Genomic DNA, 22,974 nt, shown 5'->3' with positions numbered 1-22,974 from the left:
ATGACAATACAACAATACTGAATTAACTTGCTCACTTTATTTTAACTTAATATAATATATAACATGAGTCTTCAATATTCCCAGTTAAGAAGTCTTAGGTTGTAATATTATAGGAATTATAGGACTATTTCTCTCTTTACCATTTGTATTTTATAAACCTTTGACTATTGGATGTTCTTATAGGCACTTTAGTATTGCCAGCCTGATCTCGGGAGTTGATAGGCTTGAAGTCATAAACAGCGCTGCTGGTGCAAGCATTGTGAAGTGCTGCTGGCAGACCCAGGAAAGTGCTGTTTGAATGAATGCTTCAGAGCCTGCTGCTGCCTACCACCACTCAGACTGCTCTATCGAATCATAGACTTAATTATAATATAATAAACACACGGAAACACGAGACTTTGGTCATTAATAAGCCACCTGCGACATTGTCTGTTTTTCTAGCAAGTTTGATGTGAAAAGGACATATATTTCTGAAGTCTCTCTGGATGCTCCAGGGTGGAAGTGGAATGGGGAAAGTGGGAATCCTAGTCAGTTGTACAAATGAATGCCCTTCAACTGAAATGTGTCTTCTGCATTTAACCCTCTGAATCAGAGAGGTGTGGCGGTCTGCCTTAATCCACATCCACGTCTTCGACTCCCGGGAACAGTGGGTTAACTGCCTTGTTCAGGGGAACAGTGGGTTAACTGCCTTGCTCAGGGGAACAGTGGGTTAACTGCCTTGCTCAGGGGAACAGTGGGCTAACTGCCTGCTCAGCCTTGCTCAGGGGAACAGTGGGCTAACTGCCTTGCTCAGGGGAACAGTGGGCTAACTGCCTTGCTCAGGGGAACAGTGGGTTAACTGCCTTGCTCAGGGAACAGTGGGTTAACTGCCTTGCTCAGGGGAACAGTGGGTTAACTGCCTTGCTCAGGGAACAGTGGGTTAACTGTCTTGCTCAGGGGAACAGTGGGTTAACTGTCTTGCTCAGGGGAACAGTGGGTTAACTGCCTTGCTCAGGGGAACAGTGGGTTAACTGTCTTGCTCAGGGGAACAGTGGGTTAACTGTCTTGCTCAGGGGAACAGTGGGTTAACTGCCTTGCTCAGGGAACAGTGGGTTAACTGCCTTGCTCAGGGGAACAGTGGGTTAACTGCCTTGTTCAGGGGAACAGTGGGTTAACTGCCTTGCTCAGGGGAACAGTGGGTTAACTGTCTTGCTCAGGGGAACAGTGGGTTAACTGTCTTGCTCAGGGAACAGTGGGTTAACTGTCTTGCTCAGGGGAACAGTGGGTTAACTGCCTTGCTCAGGGGAACAGTGGGTTAACTGCCTTGCTCAGGGGAACAGTGGGTTAACTGCCTTGCTCAGGGGAACAGTGGGTTAACTGTCTTGCTCAGGGAACAGTGGGTTAACTGCCTTGCTCAGGGAACAGTGGGTTAACTGCCTTGCTCAGGGAACAGTGGGTTAACTGCCTTGTTCAGGGGAACAGTGGGTTAACTAGGGGAACAGTGGGTTAACTGCCTTGTTCAGGGGTAGGGGTACAGTGGGTTAACTGCCTTGTTCAGGGGCAGAACGATCACTTTTTACATTGTCAGCTCGGGGTTAACTCGATCCAGTAATCTTTCGGTTACTGGGTTAACCAACGCTCTAACTACTAGGCTACCTGCCGCCCCTCGGATTGTGTGTGTGTGTGTCCTGGTCTGTCTTTGTGTGTGTGTGTGTCCTGGTCTGTCTTTGTGTGTGTGTGTGTCCTTGTCTGTCTTTGTGTGTGTGTGTGTGTGTTTAGGGGGATGGAGTGTCTGCTGTTGGTCTCAGGCCAGCTGTGGCGGGTCGGGGTCGGCCCCTGCTTGCTGGTCTGAGTGGAGCAGAGCGGCAGGGAGGCTCATCTTTTGTTTAATCTGCTTCACTGCAAAGCCCTGTGTCTGTGTACCAAATACCACCCTATTCCCTATATAGTGCACTACTGTTGACCAGGGCCCATTGTGCTCTGGTCAACAGTAGTGCACTAGGGAAAAGATTGAGATGCCCTGGGTTTATTCAGAGAGGTGCTGCAGATGGATGCCTGCTCAGATTGTTGTTGAAGGCTGTAGCAGAGGGCTCAGCATCAGATGAGGCTATAATTAACATTGAAACACACCCAACCTCAGGATTGATGTAAGCCTGTTGAACTGTTGAGCGGTACAGATCTAGAATCAGGGTTTACTGCTTGGTATGTTCTGAGAAAGCAGCTGGAAGTACTGTAGAAACATCATCAAGAAAAGCAATGAGAGAAATTGTCTCATTGTTATATTTCACTATTCATACGTTTCCTCTTTCAATCAGCAGGCTACAATTTGAACGTGGTGGTGTTGGAATCAACACAGATTTGTGAAACCTCTATAGTGTGCATGCAAGTGTGCTTCAGTGTGGCCTCAGTCAAAGTGTGTTTGACTCCTGAGTCAAAGTCTGTTCCTCTGTTTGACTTCCTGTGTCTGAGTCAAAGTCCTCTCTTCTGTTCCTCTGTTTGACTTCCTGTGTCTGAGTCAAAGTCCTCTCTTCTGTTCCTCTGTTTGACTTCCTGTGTCTGAGTCAAAGTCCTCTCTTCTGTTCCTCTGTTTGACTTCCTGTGTCTGAGTTAAAGTCCTCTCTTCTGTTCCTCTGTTTGACTTCCTGTGTCTGAGTTAAAGTCCTCTCCTCTGTTCCTCTGTTTGACTTCCTGTGTCTGAGTTAAAGTCCTCTCCTCTGTTCCTCTGTTTCACTTCCTGTGTCTGAGTCAAAGTCCTCTCCTCTGTTCCTCTGTTTGACTTCCTGTGTCTGAGTCAGTCCTCTCCTCTGTTCCTCTGTTTCACTTCCTGTGTCTGAGTCAAAGTCCTCTCCTCTGTTCCTCTGTTTGACTTCCTGTGTCTGAGTCAAAGTCCTCTCCTCTGTTCCTCTGTTTGACTTCCTGTGTCTGAGTCCACTCTCCTCTTGTCGTCCCCAGCTGCTTGTGGAGTATGGGTACAACTGCCAGCGCAGCGCCACAACCCGTCTCTGTCTCAGGCTCCATATCCTCTGTAGCAGCTCCCAGCATCCTCCTCCGCTTGAGAGTCTCCATGGCAACGGGGCGGTGAACAGCAGACACTCTCTCAGCATGAGCTCTTCCCAGACGGTGAAGATCCACAGCGGCAAGGCCAAGTCTATCATCACTAACAAGGTGGCGCCTGTCGTCATCACGTAAGTCTCATCACGCCTCCAATCATTCAAGTCACGTAACCACCATCCAAGGGATGTTTACCATGAGAATCCCTGAGGCTTTGATCACTAAGGTGTGAATGGATGGGGAGGGGTGGGGGGCTTGAAGTGTGTGGGGACGGGGGGGATGGGGGTGAATGGTGAAGTGTGGGGACGGGGGACGGGACGGGGGTAGTTGAGTTGTGTGTGTGTGTGTGCTGTTATCTAATTTGTCTTGTCTTGGGTTCAGAAGATAAGGTAATTTATCTTATCTGACTAGTGAAATGTTGGGTCGGTCTCCAATGGAAACCACAGTACCACTAAGAGGGATTGAATGCTTTGTTTCACCATGTTGCAGATGACGGCTACGTTATCTTCTGTATTCCAGATATAATTGCAGACAGGAATTTCAGATCCACGATGACCTCTTCAGAACAAACTACAAAGTGGGCCGGATATCAGACTCAATGCCTGAACACTACTTGGTACAGGTAAGAAGAACCCCCCCTCCCCAGACTCAATGCCTGAACACTACTTGGTACAGGTAAGAAGAACCCCCCCCCAGACTCAATGCCTGAATACTACTTGGTACAGGTAGGAAGAACCCCCCCCCAGACTCAATGCCTGAACACTACTTGGTACAGGTAGGAAGAACCCCCCCAGACTCAATGCCTGAACACTACTTGGTACAGGTAGGAAGAACCCCCCTCCCCAGACTCAATGCCTGAACACTACTTGGTACAGGTAGGAAGAACCCCCCCCCAGACTCAATGCCTGAACACAACTTGGTACAGGTAGGAAGAACCCCCCTCCCCCAGACTCAATGCCTGAACACTACTTGTTGTTGCCCCTTGTTACTTCATATTGATGTTGTTGTTACCCCTTGTTACTGTAAGTCGTTACTCTGGATAAGATGATGTTGTTAAATGATTTAAATGTAAATGTAAATGTACTTCACATTGATGTTGTTGTTACTTCATATTGATGTTGTTACCCCTTGTTACTTCACATTGATGTTGTTGTTGTTACTTCACATTGATGTTGTTACCCCTTGTTACTTCACATTGATGTTGTTGTTACCCCTTGTTATTTCATATTGATGTTGTTGCCCCTTGTTACTTCACATTGATGTTGTTGTTACCCCTTGTTACTTCACATTGATGTTGTTGTTACCCCTTGTTACTTCACATTGATGTTGTTGTTACTTCACATTGATGTTGTTGTTGTTACTTCATATTGATGTTGTTACCCCTTGTTACTTCACATTGATGTTGTTGTTACCCCTTGTTATTTCATATTGATGTTGTTACCCCTTGTTACTTCACATTGATGTTGTTGTTGTTACTTCACATTGATGTTGTTGTTACTTCACATTGATGTTGTTGTTACTTCACATTGATGTTGTTGTTGTTACCCCTTGTTACTTCACATTGATGTTGTTACCCCTTGTTACTTCACATTGTTGTTGTTACTCCTTGTTACTTCACATTGATGATGTTGTTACCCCTTGTTACTTCACATTGATGTTGTTGTTACCCCTTGTTACTTCACATTGATGTTGTTGTTACTTCATATTGATGTTGTTACCCCTTGTTACTTCACATTGATGTTGTTGTTACTTCACATTGATGTTGTTGTTACCCCTTGTTACTTCACATTGATGTTGTTACCCCTTGTTATTTCAAATTGATGTTGTTGTTACCCCTTGTTACTTCACATTGATGTTGTTGTTACCCCTTGTTACATCACATTGATGTTGTTGTTACTTCACATTGATGTTGTTGTTGTTACCCCTTGTTACTTCACATTGATGTTGTTGTTACATCACATTGATGTTGTTGTTGTTACTTCAAATTGATGTTGTTGTTACCCCTTGTTACTTCACATTGATGTTGTTACCCCTTGTTACTTCACATTGATGTTGTTGTTGTTACTTCACATTGATGTTGTTACCCCTTGTTACTTCACATTGATGTTGTTGTTACTTCACATTGATGTTGTTGTTGTTACTTCACATTGATGTTGTTGTTGTTACTTCACATTGATGTTGTTGTTGTTACTTCACATTGATGTTGTTACCCCTTGTTACTTCACATTGATGTTGTTACCCCTTGTTACTTCACATTGATGTTTGTTATTGTTACTTCACATTGATGTTGTTACCCCTTGTTACTTCACATTGATGTTGTTACTTCACATTGATGTTGTTACCCCTTGTTACTTCACATTGATGTTGTTACCCCTTGTTACTTCACATTGATGTTGTTACCCCTTGTTACTTCACATTGATGTTGTTGTTACTTCACATTGATGTTGTTACCCCTTGTTACTTCACATTGATGTTGTTACCCCTTGTTACTTCACATTGATGTTGTTACCCCTTGTTACTTCACATTGATGTTGTTACCCCTTGTTACTTCACATTGATGTTGTTGTTGTTACTTCATATTGATGTTGTTGTTGTTACTTCACATTGATGTTGTTGTTGTTACTTCACATTGATGTTGTTGTTACTTCACATTGATGTTGTTGTTGTTACTTCACATTGATGTTGTTGTTGTTACTTCACATTGATGTTGTTGTTACCCCTTGTTACTTCACATTGATGTTGTTGTTACTTCACATTGATGTTGTTGTTGTTACTTCACATTGATGTTGTTGTTGTTACTTCACATTGATGTTGTTACCCCTTGTTACTTCACATTGATGTTGTTGTTGTTACTTCATATTGATGTTGTTGTTGTTACTTCACATTGATGTTGTTGTTGTTACTTCACATTGATGTTGTTGTTACTTCACATTGATGTTGTTACCCCTTGTTACTTCACATTGATGTTGTTACCCCTTGTTACTTCATATTGATGTTGTTACCCCTTGTTACTTCACATTGATGTTGTTGTTGTTACTTCACATTGATGTTGTTACCCCTTGTTACTTCACATTGATGTTGTTACCCCTTGTTACTTCACATTGATGTTGTTACCCCTTGTTACTTCACATTGATGTTGTTGTTGTTACTTCACATTGATGTTGTTGTTGTTACTTCACATTGATGTTGTTGTTACCCCTTGTTACTTCACATTGATGTTGTTGTTACTTCACATTGATGTTGTTGTTGTTACTTCACATTGATGTTGTTGTTACCCCTTGTTACTTCACATTGATGTTGTTACCCCTTGTTACTTCACATTGATGTTGTTGTTGTTACTTCATATTGATGTTGTTGTTGTTACTTCACATTGATGTTGTTGTTACTTCACATTGATGTTGTTACCCCTTGTTACTTCACATTGATGTTGTTGTTACTTCACATTGATGTTGTTACCCCTTGTTACTTCACATTGATGTTGTTGTTGTTACTTCACATTGATGTTGTTACCCCTTGTTACTTCACATTGATGTTGTTACCCCTTGTTACTTCACATTGATGTTGTTACCCCTTGTTACTTCACATTGATGTTGTTGTTGTTACTTCACATTGATGTTGTTGTTGTTACTTCACATTGATGTTGTTGTTGTTACTTCACATTGATGTTGTTGTTGTTACTTCACATTGATGTTGTTGTTGTTACTTCACATTGATGTTGTTGTTGTTACTTCACATTGATGTTGTTGTTACCCCTTGTTACTTCACATTGATGTTGTTGTTACTTCACATTGATGTTGTTGTTGTTACTTCACATTGATGTTGTTGTTACCCCTTGTTACTTCACATTGATGTTGTTACCCCTTGTTACTTCACATTGATGTTGTTACCCCTTGTTACTTCATATTGATGTTGTTGTTGTTACTTCACATTGATGTTGTTGTTGTTACTTCACATTGATGTTGTTGTTACTTCACATTGATGTTGTTACCCCTTGTTACTTCACATTGATGTTGTTACCCCTTGTTACTTCACATTGATGTTGTTACCCCTTGTTACTTCACATTGATGTTGTTGTTGTTACTTCACATTGATGTTGTTACTTCATATTGTTGTTGTTACTTCACATTGATGTTGTTACCCCTTGTTACTTCACATTGATGTTGTTACCCCTTGTTACTTCACATTGATGTTGTTACCCCTTGTTACTTCACATTGATGTTGTTGTTGTTACTTCACATTGATGTTGTTGTTGTTACTTCACATTGATGTTGTTGTTACTTCACATTGATGTTGTTGTTACTTCACATTGATGTTGTTACCCCTTGTTACTTCACATTGATGTTGTTACCCCTTGTTACTTCACATTGATGTTGTTGTTGTTACTTCACATTGATGTTGTTGTTGTTACTTCACATTGATGTTGTTGTTACTTCACATTGATGTTGTTACCCCTTGTTACTTCACATTGATGTTGTTACCCCTTGTTACTTCACATTGATGTTGTTACCCCTTGTTACTTCACATTGATGTTGTTGTTACTTCACATTGATGTTGTTGTTACATCACATTGATGTTGTTACCCCTTGTTACTTCACATTGATGTTGTTGTTGTTACTTCACATTGATGTTGTTGTTGTTACTTGTTACTTCACATTGATGTTGTTACTTCCCTTGTTACTTCACATTGATGTTGTTGTTGTTACTTCACATTGATGTTGTTGTTACTTCACATTGATGTTGTTACCCCTTGTTACTTCACATTGATGTTGTTGTTACTTCACATTGATGTTGTTACCCCTTGTTACTTCACATTGATGTTGTTACCCCTTGTTACTTCACATTGATGTTGTTGTTACTTCACATTGATGTTGTTGTTACTTCACATTGATGTTGTTGTTACCACTTGATTACTTCACATTGATGTTGTTGTTGTTACTTCACATTGATGTTGTTGTTGTTACTTCACATTGATGTTGTTGTTGTTACCCCTTGTTGTTGTTACTTCACATTGATGTTGTTGTTACCCCTGTTACTTCACATTGATGTTGTTGTTGTTACTTCACATTGATGATGTTGTTGTTACTTCACATTGATGTTGTTGTTACCCCTTGTTACTTCACATTGATGTTGTTACCCCTTGTTACTTCACATTGATGTTGTTGTTGTTACTTCACATTGATGTTGTTGTTACTTCACATTGATGTTGTTGTTGTTACTTCACATTGATGTTGTTGTTGTTACTTCACATTGATGTTGTTGTTACCCCTTGTTACTTCACATTGATGTTGTTGTTACCCCTTGTTACTTCACATTGATGTTGTTGTTGTTACTTCATATTGATGATGTTGTTGTTACTTCACATTGATGTTGTTGTTGTTACTTCACATTGATGTTGTTGTTACCCCTTGTTACTTCACATTGATGTTGTTGTTGTTACTTCATATTGATGTTACTTCACATTGATGTTGTTGTTACCCCTTGTTACTTCACATTGATGTTGTTGTTGTTACTTCATATTGATGATGTTGTTGTTACTTCACATTGATGATGTTGTTGTTACTTCACATTGATGTTGTTACCCCTTGTTACTTCACATTGATGTTGTTGTTATTACTTCACATTGTTGTTGTTACTTCACATTGATGTTGTTGTTGTTACTTCACATTGATGTTGTTGTTACCCCTTGTTACTTCACATTGATGTTGTTGTTACCCCTTGTTACTTCACATTGATGTTGTTGTTACCCCTTGTTACTTCACATTGATGTTGTTGTTGTTACTTCACATTGATGATGTTGTTATCATCTTGCGTGGCCATTGGTCGGTTTCATCTGACCGCTTTAAACAAGGATGGACATCTGATAATGAATGACTACAGAGATCAGTGTGAAACGAGCAACATTAACGGTTATCCACAACAGTGTAATCGGAGGCACCCTTCAACATACTGTTGTTGCTAATCGCTAATGTTGCTCATTTCACACTGATGCTATAAAGACCACCTTGAATAAATGTGTTATGAAGTCCTGGTAGGTATTTATTTATTTATTTATTTATTTATAGGGGACAATGCACATTAGTCAACATCTATATTACAATAATGCAACATCCATGTAAATGGGGTTAGTCAAAAGATAATTTGCAGCCGTAGTCCCTGGGCAGGTATGTAGTCCCTGGGCAGGTATGTAGGTTCCCTTGAAGTGTTCCCCGTACTGACTCTACTGTGCCCCCAGGGCCAGGGCCCATAGGGCTCTGTATAGGGAATAGGGTGCCATTTAACCAGGGCCCGTACTGACTCTACTGTACCCCCAGGGTCAGGGCCCGTACTGACTCTACTGTACCCCCAGGGCCAGGGCCCGTACTGACTCTACTGTACCCCAGGGCCAGGGCCAGAGCCCGTACTGACTCTACTGTACCCCAGGGCCCGTACTGACTCTACTGTACACCCAGGGCCTGTACTGACTCTACTGTACCCCCAGGGCCCGTACTGACTCTACTGTACCCCCAGGGCCAGGGCCCGTACTGACTCCACTGTACCCCCAGGGCCAGGGCCCGTACTGACTCTACTGTACCCCCAGGGCCAGGGCCCGTACTGACTCTACTGTACCCCCAGGGCCCGTACTGACTCTACTGTACCCCCAGGGCCAGGGCCCGTACTGACTCCTGTACCCCCAGGGCCAGAGCCCGTACTGACTCCTGTACCCCCAGGGCCAGGGCCCGTACTGACTCTACTGTACCCCCGGGGCCTGAGCCCGTACTGACTCTACTGTATCCCCAGGGCCAGGGCCTGTACTGACTCTACTGTACCCCCAGGGCCAGAGCCGGTCTGACTCTACTGTACCCCCAGGGCCAGAGCCGGTCTGACTCTACTGTACCCCCAGGGCCAGAGCCCGTACCCCAGGGCCCATGACTCTACTGTACCCCCAGGGCCAGGGCCCTGTACCCCAGGGCCCGACTCTACTGTACCCCCAGGGCCAGGGCCCGTACTGACTCTACTGTACCCCCAGAGCCGGTACTGACTCTACTGTACCCCCAGGGCCAGGGCCCGTACTGACTCTACTGTACCCCCAGGGCCAGAGTCCGTACTGACTCTACTGTACCCCCAGGGCCAGGGCCCGTACTGACTCTACTGTACCCCCAGGGCCAGGGCCCGTACTGACTCTACTGTACCCCCAGAGCCCGTACTGACTCTACTGTGCCCCAGGGCCCGTACTGACTCTACTGTACCCCCAGGGCCCGTACTGACTCTACTGTACCCCCAGGGCCCGTACTGACTCTACTGTACCCCCAGGGCCCGTACTGACTCTACTGTACCCCCAGGGCCAGGGCCCGTACTGACTCTACTGTACCCCAGGGCCCGTACTGACTCTACTGTACCCCCAGGGCCAGGGCCCGTACTGACTCTACTGTGCCCCCCCCAGGGCCAGGGCCCGGGCCCCCAGGGCCTGTACTGACTCTACTGTACCCCAGGGCCCCTGTACTGGGCCACTCTGACTGTACCCCCAGGGCCAGAGCCCGGGCCAGTACTGACTCTACTGTACCCCCAGGGCCAGGGCCCGTACTGACTCTACTGTACCCCCAGGGCCAGGGCCCGTACTGACTCTACTGTACCCCCAGAGCCGGTACTGACTCTACTGTACCCCCAGGGCCAGGGCCCGTACTGACTCTACTGTACCCCCAGGGCCAGAGCCCGTACTGACTCTACTGTACCCCCAGGGCCAGGGCCCGTACTGACTCTACTGTACCCCCAGGGCCAGGGCCCGTACTGACTCCTGTACCCCCAGAGCCCGTACTGACTCTACTGTGCCCCCAGGGCCCGTACTGACTCTACTGTACCCCCAGGGCCCGTACTGACTCTACTGTACCCCCAGGGCCCGTACTGACTCTACTGTACCCCCAGGGCCCGTACTGACTCTACTGTACCCCCAGGGCCCGTACTGACTCTACTGTACCCCCAGGGCCAGGGCCCGTACTGACTCTACTGTACCCCCAGGGCCCGTACTGACTCTACTGTACCCCAGGGCCAGGGCCCGTACTGACTCTACTGTGCCCCAGGGCAGGGCCCGTACTGACTCTACTGTACCCCCAGGGCCCATACTGACTCTACTGTACCCCAGGGCCCGTACTGACCCCAGGGCCCGTACTGTGCCCCCAGGGCCCGTACTGACTCTACTGTACCCCAGGGCCCGTACTGACTCTACTGTGCCCCCAACAGCAGCTGTCGATGGAAAAAGGGTGTTTCTAAATGCATGTATTTGATTGTTTGAGTGACTGTGTGTCTGTAGGGTGAGTTCTTCATGGTCCAGGACGTGTACAGCAAGGCTGACGTCCTCAACACTACAGGCAGCTACGGAGCGCCAAACTACCGCCAGGTGAAAGGAAGCTACCCGCTGTACGGCATGGGCCAGCCCAGCCTGAATGGCTTCAAACAGGTCCTCCAAAGACTACAGAGTCAAGGGCATGAGGTTAGTGCACTGCCCTCGGGGGGTGGACTCTATTTTCTTCATAGTACACTACTGTTGACCCTTAGGTCTGTGTTTCAATTCAAGGGCTTTATTGGCATGGGAAACATGTGTTAACATTGCCAAAGCAAGTGAGGTAGATAATATATAAAGTGAAATAAACAATAAAAATTAACAGTAAACATTACACATAGAGAAGTTTCAAAACAATAAAGACATTACAAATGTCATATTATAGATATACAGTGTTTAAACAATGTACAAATGCTTAAAGGACACAAGATAAAATAAATAAGCGTAAATATGGGTTGTATTTACAATGGTGTTTGTTCTTCACTGGTTGCCCTATTCTCGTGGCAACAGGTCACAAATCTTGCTGCTGTGATGATGGCACACTGTGGAATTTCACCCAGTAGATATGGGAGTTTATCAAAATTGGATTTGTTTTCAAATTCTTTGTGGATCTGTGTTTCTCTGTCTCTCTCTCTCTCTCTCTCTCTCTCTCTCTCTCTCTCTCTCTCTGTCTCTCTGTGTCTCTCTCTGTGTCTGTCTCTCTCTCTGTCTCTGTATCTGTGTCTCTCACTCTCTGTCTCTCTCTGTGTCTCTCTCTCTCTCTCCCTATCTCTGTCTCTGTGTCTCTGTCTCTGTGTCTCTCTCTCTGTCTATCTCTCTCTCTCTCTCTGGCTCTCTGTGTCTCTGTGTCTCTGTATCTCTGTCTGTCTCTCTATTCAATTCAAGGGGCTGTATTGCTATGGGAAACACATGTTAACATTGCCAAGGCAAGTGAAGTAGATAATTAACAGAAGTGAAATAAACAATACAAATGAACAGTAAACATTACACTCACAGAAGTTCCAAAAGAATAAAGACATTACAAATGTCATGTGTTCAGTGTTGTAACAATGTGCAAATAGTTAAAGTACAAAAGGGAAAATAAACATAAATATGGGTTGTATTTACAATGGTTTTTCACTGTTTGGCCTTTTCTTGTGGCAACAGGTCACACATCATGCTGCTGTGATGGCACACTGTGGTATTTAACCCATGGGAGTTCATCAAAATGAGATTTTTTCCTTTGTGGATCTGTGAAATCTGAGGGAGATATGTTTCTCTATGGTCATACATTTGGCAGGAGGTTAGGAAGTGCAGCTCCGTTACCACCTCATTTTGTGGGCAGTGAGCACATAGCGTGTCTTCTCTTGAGAGCCAGGTCTGTCTACGGCGGCCTTTCTCAATAGCAAGACTATGCTCACTGAGTCTTCTCTCTTTCTCTCTCTGTCTGTGTGTCTGTGTGTCTGTGTGTCTGTGTGTCTGTGTGTCTGTGTGTCTGTGTGTCTGTGTCTGTGTGTCTGTGTGTCTGTGTGTCTGTGTGTCTGTGTGTCTGTGAGTCTGTGAGTCTGTGTGTCTGTGTGTCTGTGTGTCTGTGAGTCTCGCACGCTATCTTCTATTCCGCCTGTTGTCTTTGTCGTGGATAAATATTTTGAGGGGTCAGGTACTCTGTCCGTGCTTTGGGACAAACAGATGCACTGTGCCACAAACACAAACCCTGGCTGTGTGGCAAATGGCACCCCATTCCCTATATAGTGCACTACATTTGACCAGGGCCCCATAGGGCTCTGTATAGGGAATAGGGTACCAGTTGACCAGGGCCCCATAGGGCTCTGTATAGGGAATAGGGTACCATTTGACCAGGGCTCATAAGGCTCTGTATAGGGAATAGGGTACCATTTGACCAGGGCTCATAGGGCTCTGTATAGGGAATAGGGTACCATTTGACCAGGGCTCATAAGGCTCTGTATAGGGAATAGGGTACCATTTGACCAGGGCTCATAAGGCTCTGTATAGGGAATAGGGTACCATTTGACCAGGGCTCATAAGGCTCTGTATAGGGAATAGGGTACCATTTGACCAGGGCCCCATAGGGCTCTGTATAGGGAATAGGGTACCATTTGACCAGGGCTCATAAGGCTCTGTATAGGGAATAGGGTACCATTTGGAAGGTATCGCCATGTGGAATGAAGGAAAATAAAGAATATCTCTCAGGGTCGTGAGTCCAGTATGGAAAACTCGCTGTAATCCCAATGAAATTAACGTAATTATATAGCAGCGAGTTCATGATCAACTCCGGACTCATGTGGTACACGTCAAATGACAACGGAATGTTTCCAATTGGGTTTGGAACAAAACTTTACAGATTCTACAACCAAATAACTGGCCTGTTGACTAGTTATTATTCCTGGGCCCGTTTTCAAAAAGTATCTGGGTTTTAGAGGGCTGATCTAGGATCAGGTTTCCCCTGTCTAAATCATCTTATTAATTACTGCCTCTTTTTGAATGTAGGACATATGATTTCTCTCCTCTCTTCCCAGGAGGTGATGTTCTTCTGTGTGCGTGAGGAACCGGTGGTGTTCCTGCACCTGGAGGAGAACTTTGTTCCATACACTCCGCGGAGGAAGGAGAACCTCCATGAGAATCTCCATGGCCTGGACAAGGAGGGGACGGTGGAGACCCTGGAGCTCACCATCAGGAAGGAGGTGACCTGGCCTCCTCCTACTAATAAACCTAGAAACCTCCTCTTTATCTATCAATATACTGGCCTCCTCGTACTAATAAACCCATAAACCTCTTTCTATCAATATACTGGCCTCCTCCTACTAATAAACCTAGAAACCTCCTCTTTATCTATCAATATACTGGCCTCCTCGTACTAATAAACCTAGAAACCTCCTCTTTATCTATCAATATACTGGCCTCCTCCTGCTAATAAACCCATAAACCTCCTCTTTATCTATCAATATACTGGCCTCCTCCTACTAATAAACCCATAAACCTCCTCTTTATCTATCAATATTACTGGCCTCCTCCTACGAATAAACCTAGAAACCTCCTCTTTATCTGTCAATATACTGGCCTCCTCCTACTAATAAACCCATAAACCTCCTCTTTATCTATCAATATTACTGGCCTCCTCCTACGAATAAACCTAGAAACCTCCTCTTTATCTATCAATATACTGGCCTCCTCCTACGAATAAACCCATAAACCTCCTCTTTATCTATCAATATACTGGCCTCCTCCTACTAATAAACCTAGAAACCTCCTCTTTATCTGTCAATATACTTATACTGGCCTCCTCCTACTAATAAACCTAGAAACCTCCTCTTTATCTATCAATATACTGGCCTCCTCCTGCTAATAAACCCATAAACCTCTTTATCTATCAATATACTGGCCTCCTCCTGCTAATAAACCCATAAACCTCTTTATCTATCAATATACTGGCCTCCTACTAATAAACCCATAAACCTCCTCTTTATCAATATACTGGCCTCCTACTAATAAACCTAGAAACCTCCTCTTTATCTATCAATATACTGGCCTCCTCCTACTAATAAACCCATAAACCTCTTTATCTATCAATATACTGGCCTCCTCCTACTAATAAACCCATAAACCTCCTCTTTATCTGTCAATATACTGGCCTCCTCCTACGAATAAACCCATAAACCTCCTCTTTATCTGTCAATATACTGGCCTCCTCCTACTAATAAACCCATACAACTCCTCTTTATCTATCAATATACTGGCCTCCTCCTACTAATAAACCCATAAACCTCCTCTTTATCTGTCAATATACTGGCCTCCTCCTACGAATAAACCCATAAACCTCTTTATCTGTCAATATACTGGCCTCCTCCTACTAATAAACCCATAAACCTCCTCTTTATCTGTCAATATACTGGCCTCCTCCTACGAATAAACCCATAAACCTCCTCTTTATCTGTCAATATACTGGTCTCCTCCTACTAATAAACCTAGAAACCTCCTCTTTATCTATCAATATACTGGCTTCCTCCTACTAATAAACCCAATCTCCCTCTTGATCCAGCAGTAGACAGCTTGTCTACACTACAAAATAGAGGTCGACCGATTAATCGGAATAGCCTGAATAATTAGGGCCGATTTGAAGTTTTCATAACAATCGGAAATCGGTATTTTTGGGCACCGATTTAAAAAAAATGTATTTTATTATTATTATTTTTATACCTTTTATTTAACTAGGCAAGTCAGTTAAGAACACATTCTTATTTTCAATGACTGCCTAGGAACAGTGGGGTTAACTGGTCTAGGAACGGTGGGTTAACTGGTCTAGGAACGGTGGGTTAACTGGTCTAGGAACGGTGGGTTAACTGGTCTAAGAACAGTGGGATTTTCTGGATTTTTTTTCTAATTTTGTCTGTCATGGTTGAAGTGTACCTTTGATGAAAATTACAGGCCTCTCTCATCTCTATCTTTTTAAGAGGGAGAACTTGCACAGTTGGTGGCTGACTAAACACTTTTTTTGCTCCACTGTATATTGTCGTCAAGGCTTTATATAGTGGAGCGAGAAGGGTGTGTCTGAAAAGTTTTCTAACCCATGACTCTTCACAGGGGCGGGACACTGATTTGAGCAGAGCCCTAACCTTATGAAAACCCAATTCTCACATTTTAGAAGCTAAAATCACATTTCATCCCCTCACGAATAATTCCATATTCAAACATTTAAATTGAACAACAATTCCATGTGAATCCGATAACTCTGATGTGTAGACTTTCCACTGTAGAGTTTATGACATCTTATCATTGATGAGAATGTCTCAGATGACAACTGAACTGACATCATATTCATTAAGTACCACCGCATATGTTCAATTGGTCGGATTACCAGAATATAGTTTATTTCCCCCCACCTTCTGATGTTCCCAGAATCTCTATTTTAACCAAGGGGTTTGCAAATGTAACATCAGTAGGGTAGAGAGAGAGGAAAAAGGGGGGAAGAGGTATTTCTGACTGTCATAAACCTACCCCCAGGCCAACGTCATGACACAGGGTTGGTAGGGACAGGGTTGGTAGGGACAGGGTTGGTAGGGATAGGGTTGGTAGGGACAGGGTTGGTAGGGACAGGGTTGGTAGGGATAGGGTTGGTAGGGATAGGGTTGGGAATGGTTGTGGTGGTAGATGTGTCCTCAGACGTTGTTCTCTGTAGCCACAGAAGGACTCCTCCAGCAGCCCCGTGTAACACCCACCTGGGTGATGTTTCCTCTGCTGCAGAATCGGGTGCTGAAAGCTCCCCACACATCAGTCCAGACTACTAGTCATCCTCATTACAAGGCAGACCTCTGCCATCTCAGCAGTGCAGTTCTCTTACGCTTTGGGTGGTGAAACGACAAGCTGTCTCAAGAATGCATCTTTTAAATGCAAACTGTCAGCTGACTAGCTAGCACATCGAGATACCATCATTTCTGCAGGTCTGATACTTAAGACAAGTAGATATATTGGATCAAAATGATATTAGTTAAAGAAAGAAAAATCATTACAATGAACAAACAGAGCAGGTAAAATCGTCTGCAGTGTTTACGAACGTCAGTTTGGGGGTAGCCTAGTGGTTAGAGTGTTGGACTAGTAACCGAAAGGTTGCAAGTTCAAATCCCCGAGCTGACAAGGTACAAATCTGTCGTTCTGCCCCTGAACAGGCAGTTAACCCACTGTTCCTAGGTCGTCATTGAAAATAAGAATTTGTTCTTAACTGACTTGCCTAGTAAAAAAAAAAGTTTTTTTTTATTAAAAAAAAGAAGACTCTGATGCTCTCTGGTTTCTCTAGCTCCACTCTGATGCTCTCTGGTTTCTCTAGCTCCACTCTGATGCTCTCTGGTTTCTCTAGCTCCACTCTGATGCTCTCTGGTTTCTCTAGCTCCACTCTGATGCTCTCTGGTTTCTCTAGCTCCACTCTGATGCTCTCTGGTTTCTCTAGCTCCACTCTGATGCTCTCTGGTTTCTCTAGCTCCACTCTGATGCTCTCTGGTTTCTCTAGCTCCACTCTGATGCTCTCTGGTTTCTCTAGCTCCACTCTGATGCTCTCTGGTTTCTCTAGCTCCACTCTGATGCTCTCTGGTTTCTCTCTAGCTCCACTCTGATGCTCTCTGGTTTCTCTCTAGCTCCACTCTGATGCTCTCTGGTTTCTCTAGCTCCACTCTGATGCTCTCTGGTTTCTCTCTAGCTCCACTCTGATGCTCTCTGGTTTCTCTCTAGCTCCACTCTGATGCTCTCTGGTTTCTCTAGCTCCACTCTGATGCTCTCTGGTTTCTCTCTAGCTCCACTCTGATGCTCTCTGGTTTCTCTAGCTCAACTCTGATGCTCTCTGGTTTCTCTCTAGCTCCACTCTGATGCTCTCTGGTTTCTCTAGCTCCACTCTGATGCTCTCTGGTTTCTCTCTAGCTCCACTCTGATGCTCTCTGGTTTCTCTCTAGCTCCACTCTGATGCTCTCTGGTTTCTCTCTAGCTCCACTCTGATGCTCTCTGGTTTCTCTAGCTCCACTCTGATGCTCTCTGGTTTCTCTCTAGCTCCAATCTGATGCTCTCTGGTTTCTCTAGCTCCAATCTGATGCTCTCTGGTTTCTCTAGCTCCACTCTGATGCTCTCTGGTTTCTCTAGCTCCACTCTGATGCCTGTCACCTTCCGGAGACACCTGAAACCCCACCTCTTTAAGGAATACCTAGGATAGGATAAGTAATCCCCCTCACCCCCCCTTTAAGATTTAGATGCACTATTGTAAAGTGACTGTTCCACTGGATGTCATAAGGTGAATGCACCAATTTGTAAGTCGCTCTGGATAAGAGCGTCTGCTAAATGACTTAGATGTAATGTAAATGATGCTCTCTGGTTTCTCTAGCTCCACTCTGATGCTCTCTGGTTTCTCTAGCTCCACTCTGATGTTCTCTGGTTTCTCTAGCTCCACTCTGATGCTCTCTGGTTTCTCTAGCTCCACTCTGATGCTCTCTGGTTTCTCTCTAGCTCCACGACTTTGCCAAGTTGAACGATAACGTGTTCTACGTGTATAACGACATCGAGCACTTCAAGGGCGAGCCTCAGAGGAGGACCATCACCTGTGAGGAGGACATCCAGGTCACAGAGGAGGTCTACAGGAGACCTCTGTTCACCATGCCTCTCTACAGGTTCATTGTCACTTCCTCTTTTTCACTCCTTCTTTATTGAATATTTTAATGTGTGATTAGTTTATTTTATATTTTTTCTTATTGACACAATGCAACATGCTGTCTGCCCACTCTCTCTGCTCGCTCTCTGCTCTCTCTCTGCCCTCTCTCTCTGCCCTCTCTCTCTGCCCTCTCTCTCTGCCCTCTCTCTCTGCTCTCTCTCTGCCCTCTCTCTCTGCTCTCTCTCTGCCCTCTCTCTCTGCTCTCTCTGCTCTCTCTCTGCCCTCTCTCTCTGCTCTCTCTGCCCTCTCTCTCTGCTCTCTCTGCTCTCTCTCTGCTCTCTCTGCTCTCTCTCTGCCCTCTCTGCCCCCTCTCTCTGCCCCCTCTCTCTGCCTGCCCTCTCTCTTCTCTCTCTCTCTGCCCTCTCTCTCTGCCCTCTCTCTGCCCTCTCTCTCTCTCTGTTCTCTCTCTCTGCCCTCTCTCTCTCTCTGCCCTCTCTCTCTGCCCTCTCTCTCTGCCCTCTCTCTCTGCTCTCTCTCTCTGCCCTCTCTCTCAGCTCTCTCTGCCCTCTCTCTCTGCCCTAACTCTCTGCCCTCTCTCTCTCTGCTCTCTCTCTGCCCTCTCTCTCTCTGCCCCCTCTCTCTGCCTGCCCTCTCTCTCTTCTCTCTCTCTCTGCCCTCTCTCTCTGCCCTCTCTCTCAGCTCACTCTCTCTCTGCCCACTCTCTCTCTGCCCTCTCACTCTCTGCCCTCTCTCTCTCTGCTCTCTCTCTGCCCTCTCTCTCTCTCTGCCCCCTCTCTCTGCCTGCCCTCTCTCTCTTCTCTCTCTCTCTGCCCACTCTCTCAGCTCACTCTCTCTCTGCCCACTCTCTCTCTGCCCTCTCACTCTCTGCCCTCTCTCTCTCTGCCCTCTCTCTCTCTGCCCTCTCTCTCTCTGCCCTCTCTCTCTGCCCTTTCTCTCTGCGCTCTCTCTCTCTGCGCTCTCTCTCTCTGCCCTTTCTCTCTCTGCCCTTTCTCTCTCTGCCCTTTCTCTCTCTGCGCTCTCTCTCTCTGCGCTCTCTCTCTCTGCCCTTTCTCTCTCTGCCCTTTCTCTCTCTGCCCTTTCTCTCTCTGCCCTTTCTCTCTCTGCCCTCTCTCTCTGCCCTCTCTCTCTCTGCCCTCTCTCTCTGCCCTCTCTCTCTCTGCCCTTTCTCTCTGCGCTCTCTCTCTCTGCGCTCTCTCTCTCTGCGCTCTCTCTCTCTGCCCTTTCTCTCTCTGCCCTTTCTCTCTCTGCGCTCTCTCTCTCTGCGCTCTCTCTCTCTGCGCCCTCTCTCTCTCTGCGCCCTCTCTCTCTCTGCCCCTCTCTCTCTCTGCCCCTCTCTCTCTGCCCCTCTCTCTCTCTCTGCCCCTCTCTCTGTCCTCTGTCTCTGCCCTCTCTCTCTGCGCCCTCTCTCTCTCTTCCCCCTCTCTCTGCCCTCTCTCTCTGCCCTCTCTCTCTGCCCTTTCTCTCTGCCCTCTCTCTCTGCATTCCGGAGAGGCGAGGGAGGAGAGATATCGGATGCGTCCGAAATGTCACCCCATTTGATTAATCTAGTGCACTACTTTGTCCAGGGCCCTATGGGGAATAGAGTGCCCCTTGGGAAGGCCTCCTTTAGCATCCTGTTAGTAATCAGATCAGAGGAGCCAAAGCTTGTATTGAGATGTAATGAACAGCCATCTCCAGTCCTCTCCAGACATGTCTACATCTCCCCTCTCCTTCCCACACAACCATCTGGATCTGAGGGATGACCCCATATAACGTCAACAAAGAACATGTTTGAATGTGCCTTTTCAACTTACGTGTGTGTGTGTGTGTGTGTGTGTGTGTGTGTGTGTGTGTGTGTGTGTGTGTGTGTGTGTGTGTGTGTGTGTGTGTGTGTGTGTGTGTGTGTGTGTGTGTGTGTGTGTGTGTGTGTGTGTGTGTGTGTGTGTGTGTGTGTGTGTGTGTGTGTGTACAGACCTAGTTATCTGGTGATAAAGACAGGGAGCAGAACAGGCCTCCTGGAGGGGATGTATCTCTGTACTCTGGAACTCCCTGGTGGCCTCTTTTGTTGTAGACGTAGGTTTCCCAACCATCGTTGGTCAAAGTAGTGCACTACATAGGGAATAGGGTGCAAGTTGGGACACAGCCATTATATTAGTAACCCGTTGTCTCTTATTACTGTCTGTCTCATTCCAGGTCAATGTTGTCTTCCTATGTTGTGACCTAAATAAAGGCAATATTAACAAAATAGATGGGACTTCTCCTGTGAAAACACAGTAACACTCTCTCTTTCTCTCTCTCTATTCTTTCTCTCTTTCTCTGTTCTTTCTTTCTCTCTGTTCTTTCTCTCCTTTTTCTCTCTCTCTTCTTTCTATCTCTCTCTGTCTCTGTGTCTCTGTCTCTGTGTCTCTGTTTCTCTCCCTCTCCCTCTCTCTCTCTCCCTCTCTCTCCCTCTCTCTCTCTCTCTCAGGTACTACCGGCTGCCACTACCGATGGAGGGAGCACCTCTAGAGGAGGATTTTGATGCCTTTGTTACTGTTCTCAGGGTGAGGAGGGTTCTTAGTGTTGTCAGGGTGAGGAGGGTTCTTAGTGTTGTCAGGGTGAGGAGGGTTCTTAGTGTTGTCAGGGAGAGGAGGGTTCTTAGTGTTGTCAGGGTGAGGAGGGTTCTTACTCTTCTCAGGGTGAGGAGGGTTCTTACTCTTCTCAGGGTGAGGAGGGTTCTTACTCTTCTCAGGGTGAGGAGGGTTCTTACTCTTCTCAGGGTGAGGAGGGTTCTTACTCTTCTCAGGGTGAGGAGGGTTCTTAGTGTTGTCAGGGTGAGGAGGGTTCTTAGTGTTGTCAGGGTGAGGAGGGTTCTTAGTGTTGTCAGGGTGAGGAGGGTTCTTAGTGTTGTCAGGGTGAGGAGGGTTCTTAGTGTTGTCAGGGTGAGGAGGGTTCTTAGTGTTGTCAGGGTGAGGAGGGTTCTTAGTGTTGTCAGGGTGAGGAGGGTTCTTAGTGTTGTCAGGGTGAGGAGGGTTCTTACTCTTCTCAGGGTGAGGAGGGTTCTTACTCTTCTCAGGGTGAGGAGGGTTCTTACTCTTCTCAGGGTGAGGAGGGTTCTTACTCTTCTCAGGGTGAGGAGGGTTCTTAGTGTTGTCAGGGTGAGGAGGGTTCTTAGTGTTGTCAGGGTGAGGAGGGTTCTTAGTGTTGTCAGGGTGAGGAGGGTTCTTAGTGTTGTCGGGGTGAGGAGGGTTCTTAGTGTTGTTGGGGTGAGGAGGGTTCTTAGTGTTGTCGGGGTGAGGAGGGTTTTTGTGTTGTCGGGGTGAGGAGGGTCCTTAGTGTTGTCGGGGTGAGGAGGGTTCTTAGTGTTGTCGGGGTGAGGAGGGTCCTTAGTGTTGTCGGGGTGAGGAGGGTCCTTAGTGTTGTCGGGGTGAGGAGGGTCCTTAGTGTTGTCGGGGTGAGGAGGGTCCTTAGTGTTGTCGGGGTGAGGAGGGTCCTTAGTGTTCTCGGGGTGAGGAGGGTTCTTAGTGTTCTCGGGGTGAGGAGGGTCCTTAGTGTTGTCGGGGTGAGGAGGGTCCTTAGTGTTGTCGGGGTGAGGAGGGTCCTTAGTGTTGTCGGGGTGAGGAGGGTCCTTAGTGTTGTCGGGGTGAGGAGGGTCCTTAGTGTTGTCGGGGTGAGGAGGGTCCTTAGTGTTGTCGGGGTGAGGAGGGTCCTTAGTGTTGTCGGGGTGAGGAGGGTCCTTAGTGTTGTCGGGGTGAGGAGGGTCCTTAGTGTTGTCGGGGTGAGGAGGGTCCTTAGTGTTGTCGGGGTGAGGAGGGTCCTTAGTGTTGTCGGGGTGAGGAGGGTCCTTAGTGTTGTCGGGGTGAGGAGGGTCCTTAGTGTTGTCGGGGTGAGGAGGTCCTTAGTGTTGTCGGGGTGAGGAGGTCCTTAGTGTTCTCGGGGTGAGGAGGGTCCTTAGTGTTCTCGGGGTGAGGAGGGTCCTTAGTGTTCTCGGGGTGAGGAGGGTCCTTAGTGTTCTCTGGGTGAGGAGGGTCCTTAGTGTTCTCTGGGTGAGGAGGGTCCTTAGTGTTCTCTGGGTGAGGAGGGTCCTTAGTGTTCTCTGGGTGAGGAGGGTCCTTAGTGTTGTCAGGGTGAGGAGGGTTCTTAGTGTTGTCAGGGTGAGGAGGGTTCTTAGTGTTGTCAGGGTGAGGAGGGTTCTTAGTGTTGTCAGGGTGAGGAGGGTTCTTAGTGTTGTCAGGGTGAGGAGGGTTCTTACTCTTCTCAGGGTGAGGAGGGTTCTTACTCTTCTCAGGGTGAGGAGGGTTCTTACTCTTCTCAGGGTGAGGAGGGTTCTTAGTGTTGTCAGGGTGAGGAGGGTTCTTAGTGTTGTCAGGGTGAGGAGGGTTCTTAGTGTTGTCAGGGTGAGGAGGGTTCTTAGTGTTGTCAGGGTGAGGAGGGTTCTTAGTGTTGTCAGGGTGAGGAGGGTTCTTACTCTTCTCAGGGTGAGGAGGGTTCTTACTCTTCTCAGGGTGAGGAGGGTTCTTACTCTTCTCAG

At 46.3% G+C, this 22,974-nt stretch overlaps 1 protein-coding gene across 1 annotated transcript in view; it reads left to right on the top strand.

Moving 5' to 3' along the window:
• The window catches only part of LOC124042223 (paladin-like), a 57,954-nt gene extending 36,687 nt beyond the window's left edge, over positions 1 to 21,267 (top strand). The window contains exons 2-8 of the mRNA XM_046360642.1: positions 2,932 to 3,164; positions 3,550 to 3,652; positions 11,315 to 11,494; positions 13,861 to 14,025; positions 18,323 to 18,483; positions 20,932 to 21,007; positions 21,169 to 21,267. Coding sequence (XP_046216598.1) covers positions 2,932 to 3,164; positions 3,550 to 3,652; positions 11,315 to 11,494; positions 13,861 to 14,025; positions 18,323 to 18,483; positions 20,932 to 21,007; positions 21,169 to 21,267 — 1,017 coding nt within the window. The remainder of the gene's footprint in view (positions 1 to 2,931; positions 3,165 to 3,549; positions 3,653 to 11,314; positions 11,495 to 13,860; positions 14,026 to 18,322; positions 18,484 to 20,931; positions 21,008 to 21,168) is intronic.
• Positions 21,268 to 22,974: the final 1,707 nt, after the last annotated feature.

The sequence above is a fragment of the Oncorhynchus gorbuscha genome, linkage group LG08, assembly GCF_021184085.1.
Source record: "Oncorhynchus gorbuscha isolate QuinsamMale2020 ecotype Even-year linkage group LG08, OgorEven_v1.0, whole genome shotgun sequence".
Taxonomy (NCBI): Eukaryota; Metazoa; Chordata; class Actinopteri; order Salmoniformes; family Salmonidae; genus Oncorhynchus; species Oncorhynchus gorbuscha.
This window is presented reverse-complemented; position numbering and strand designations above follow the sequence as displayed.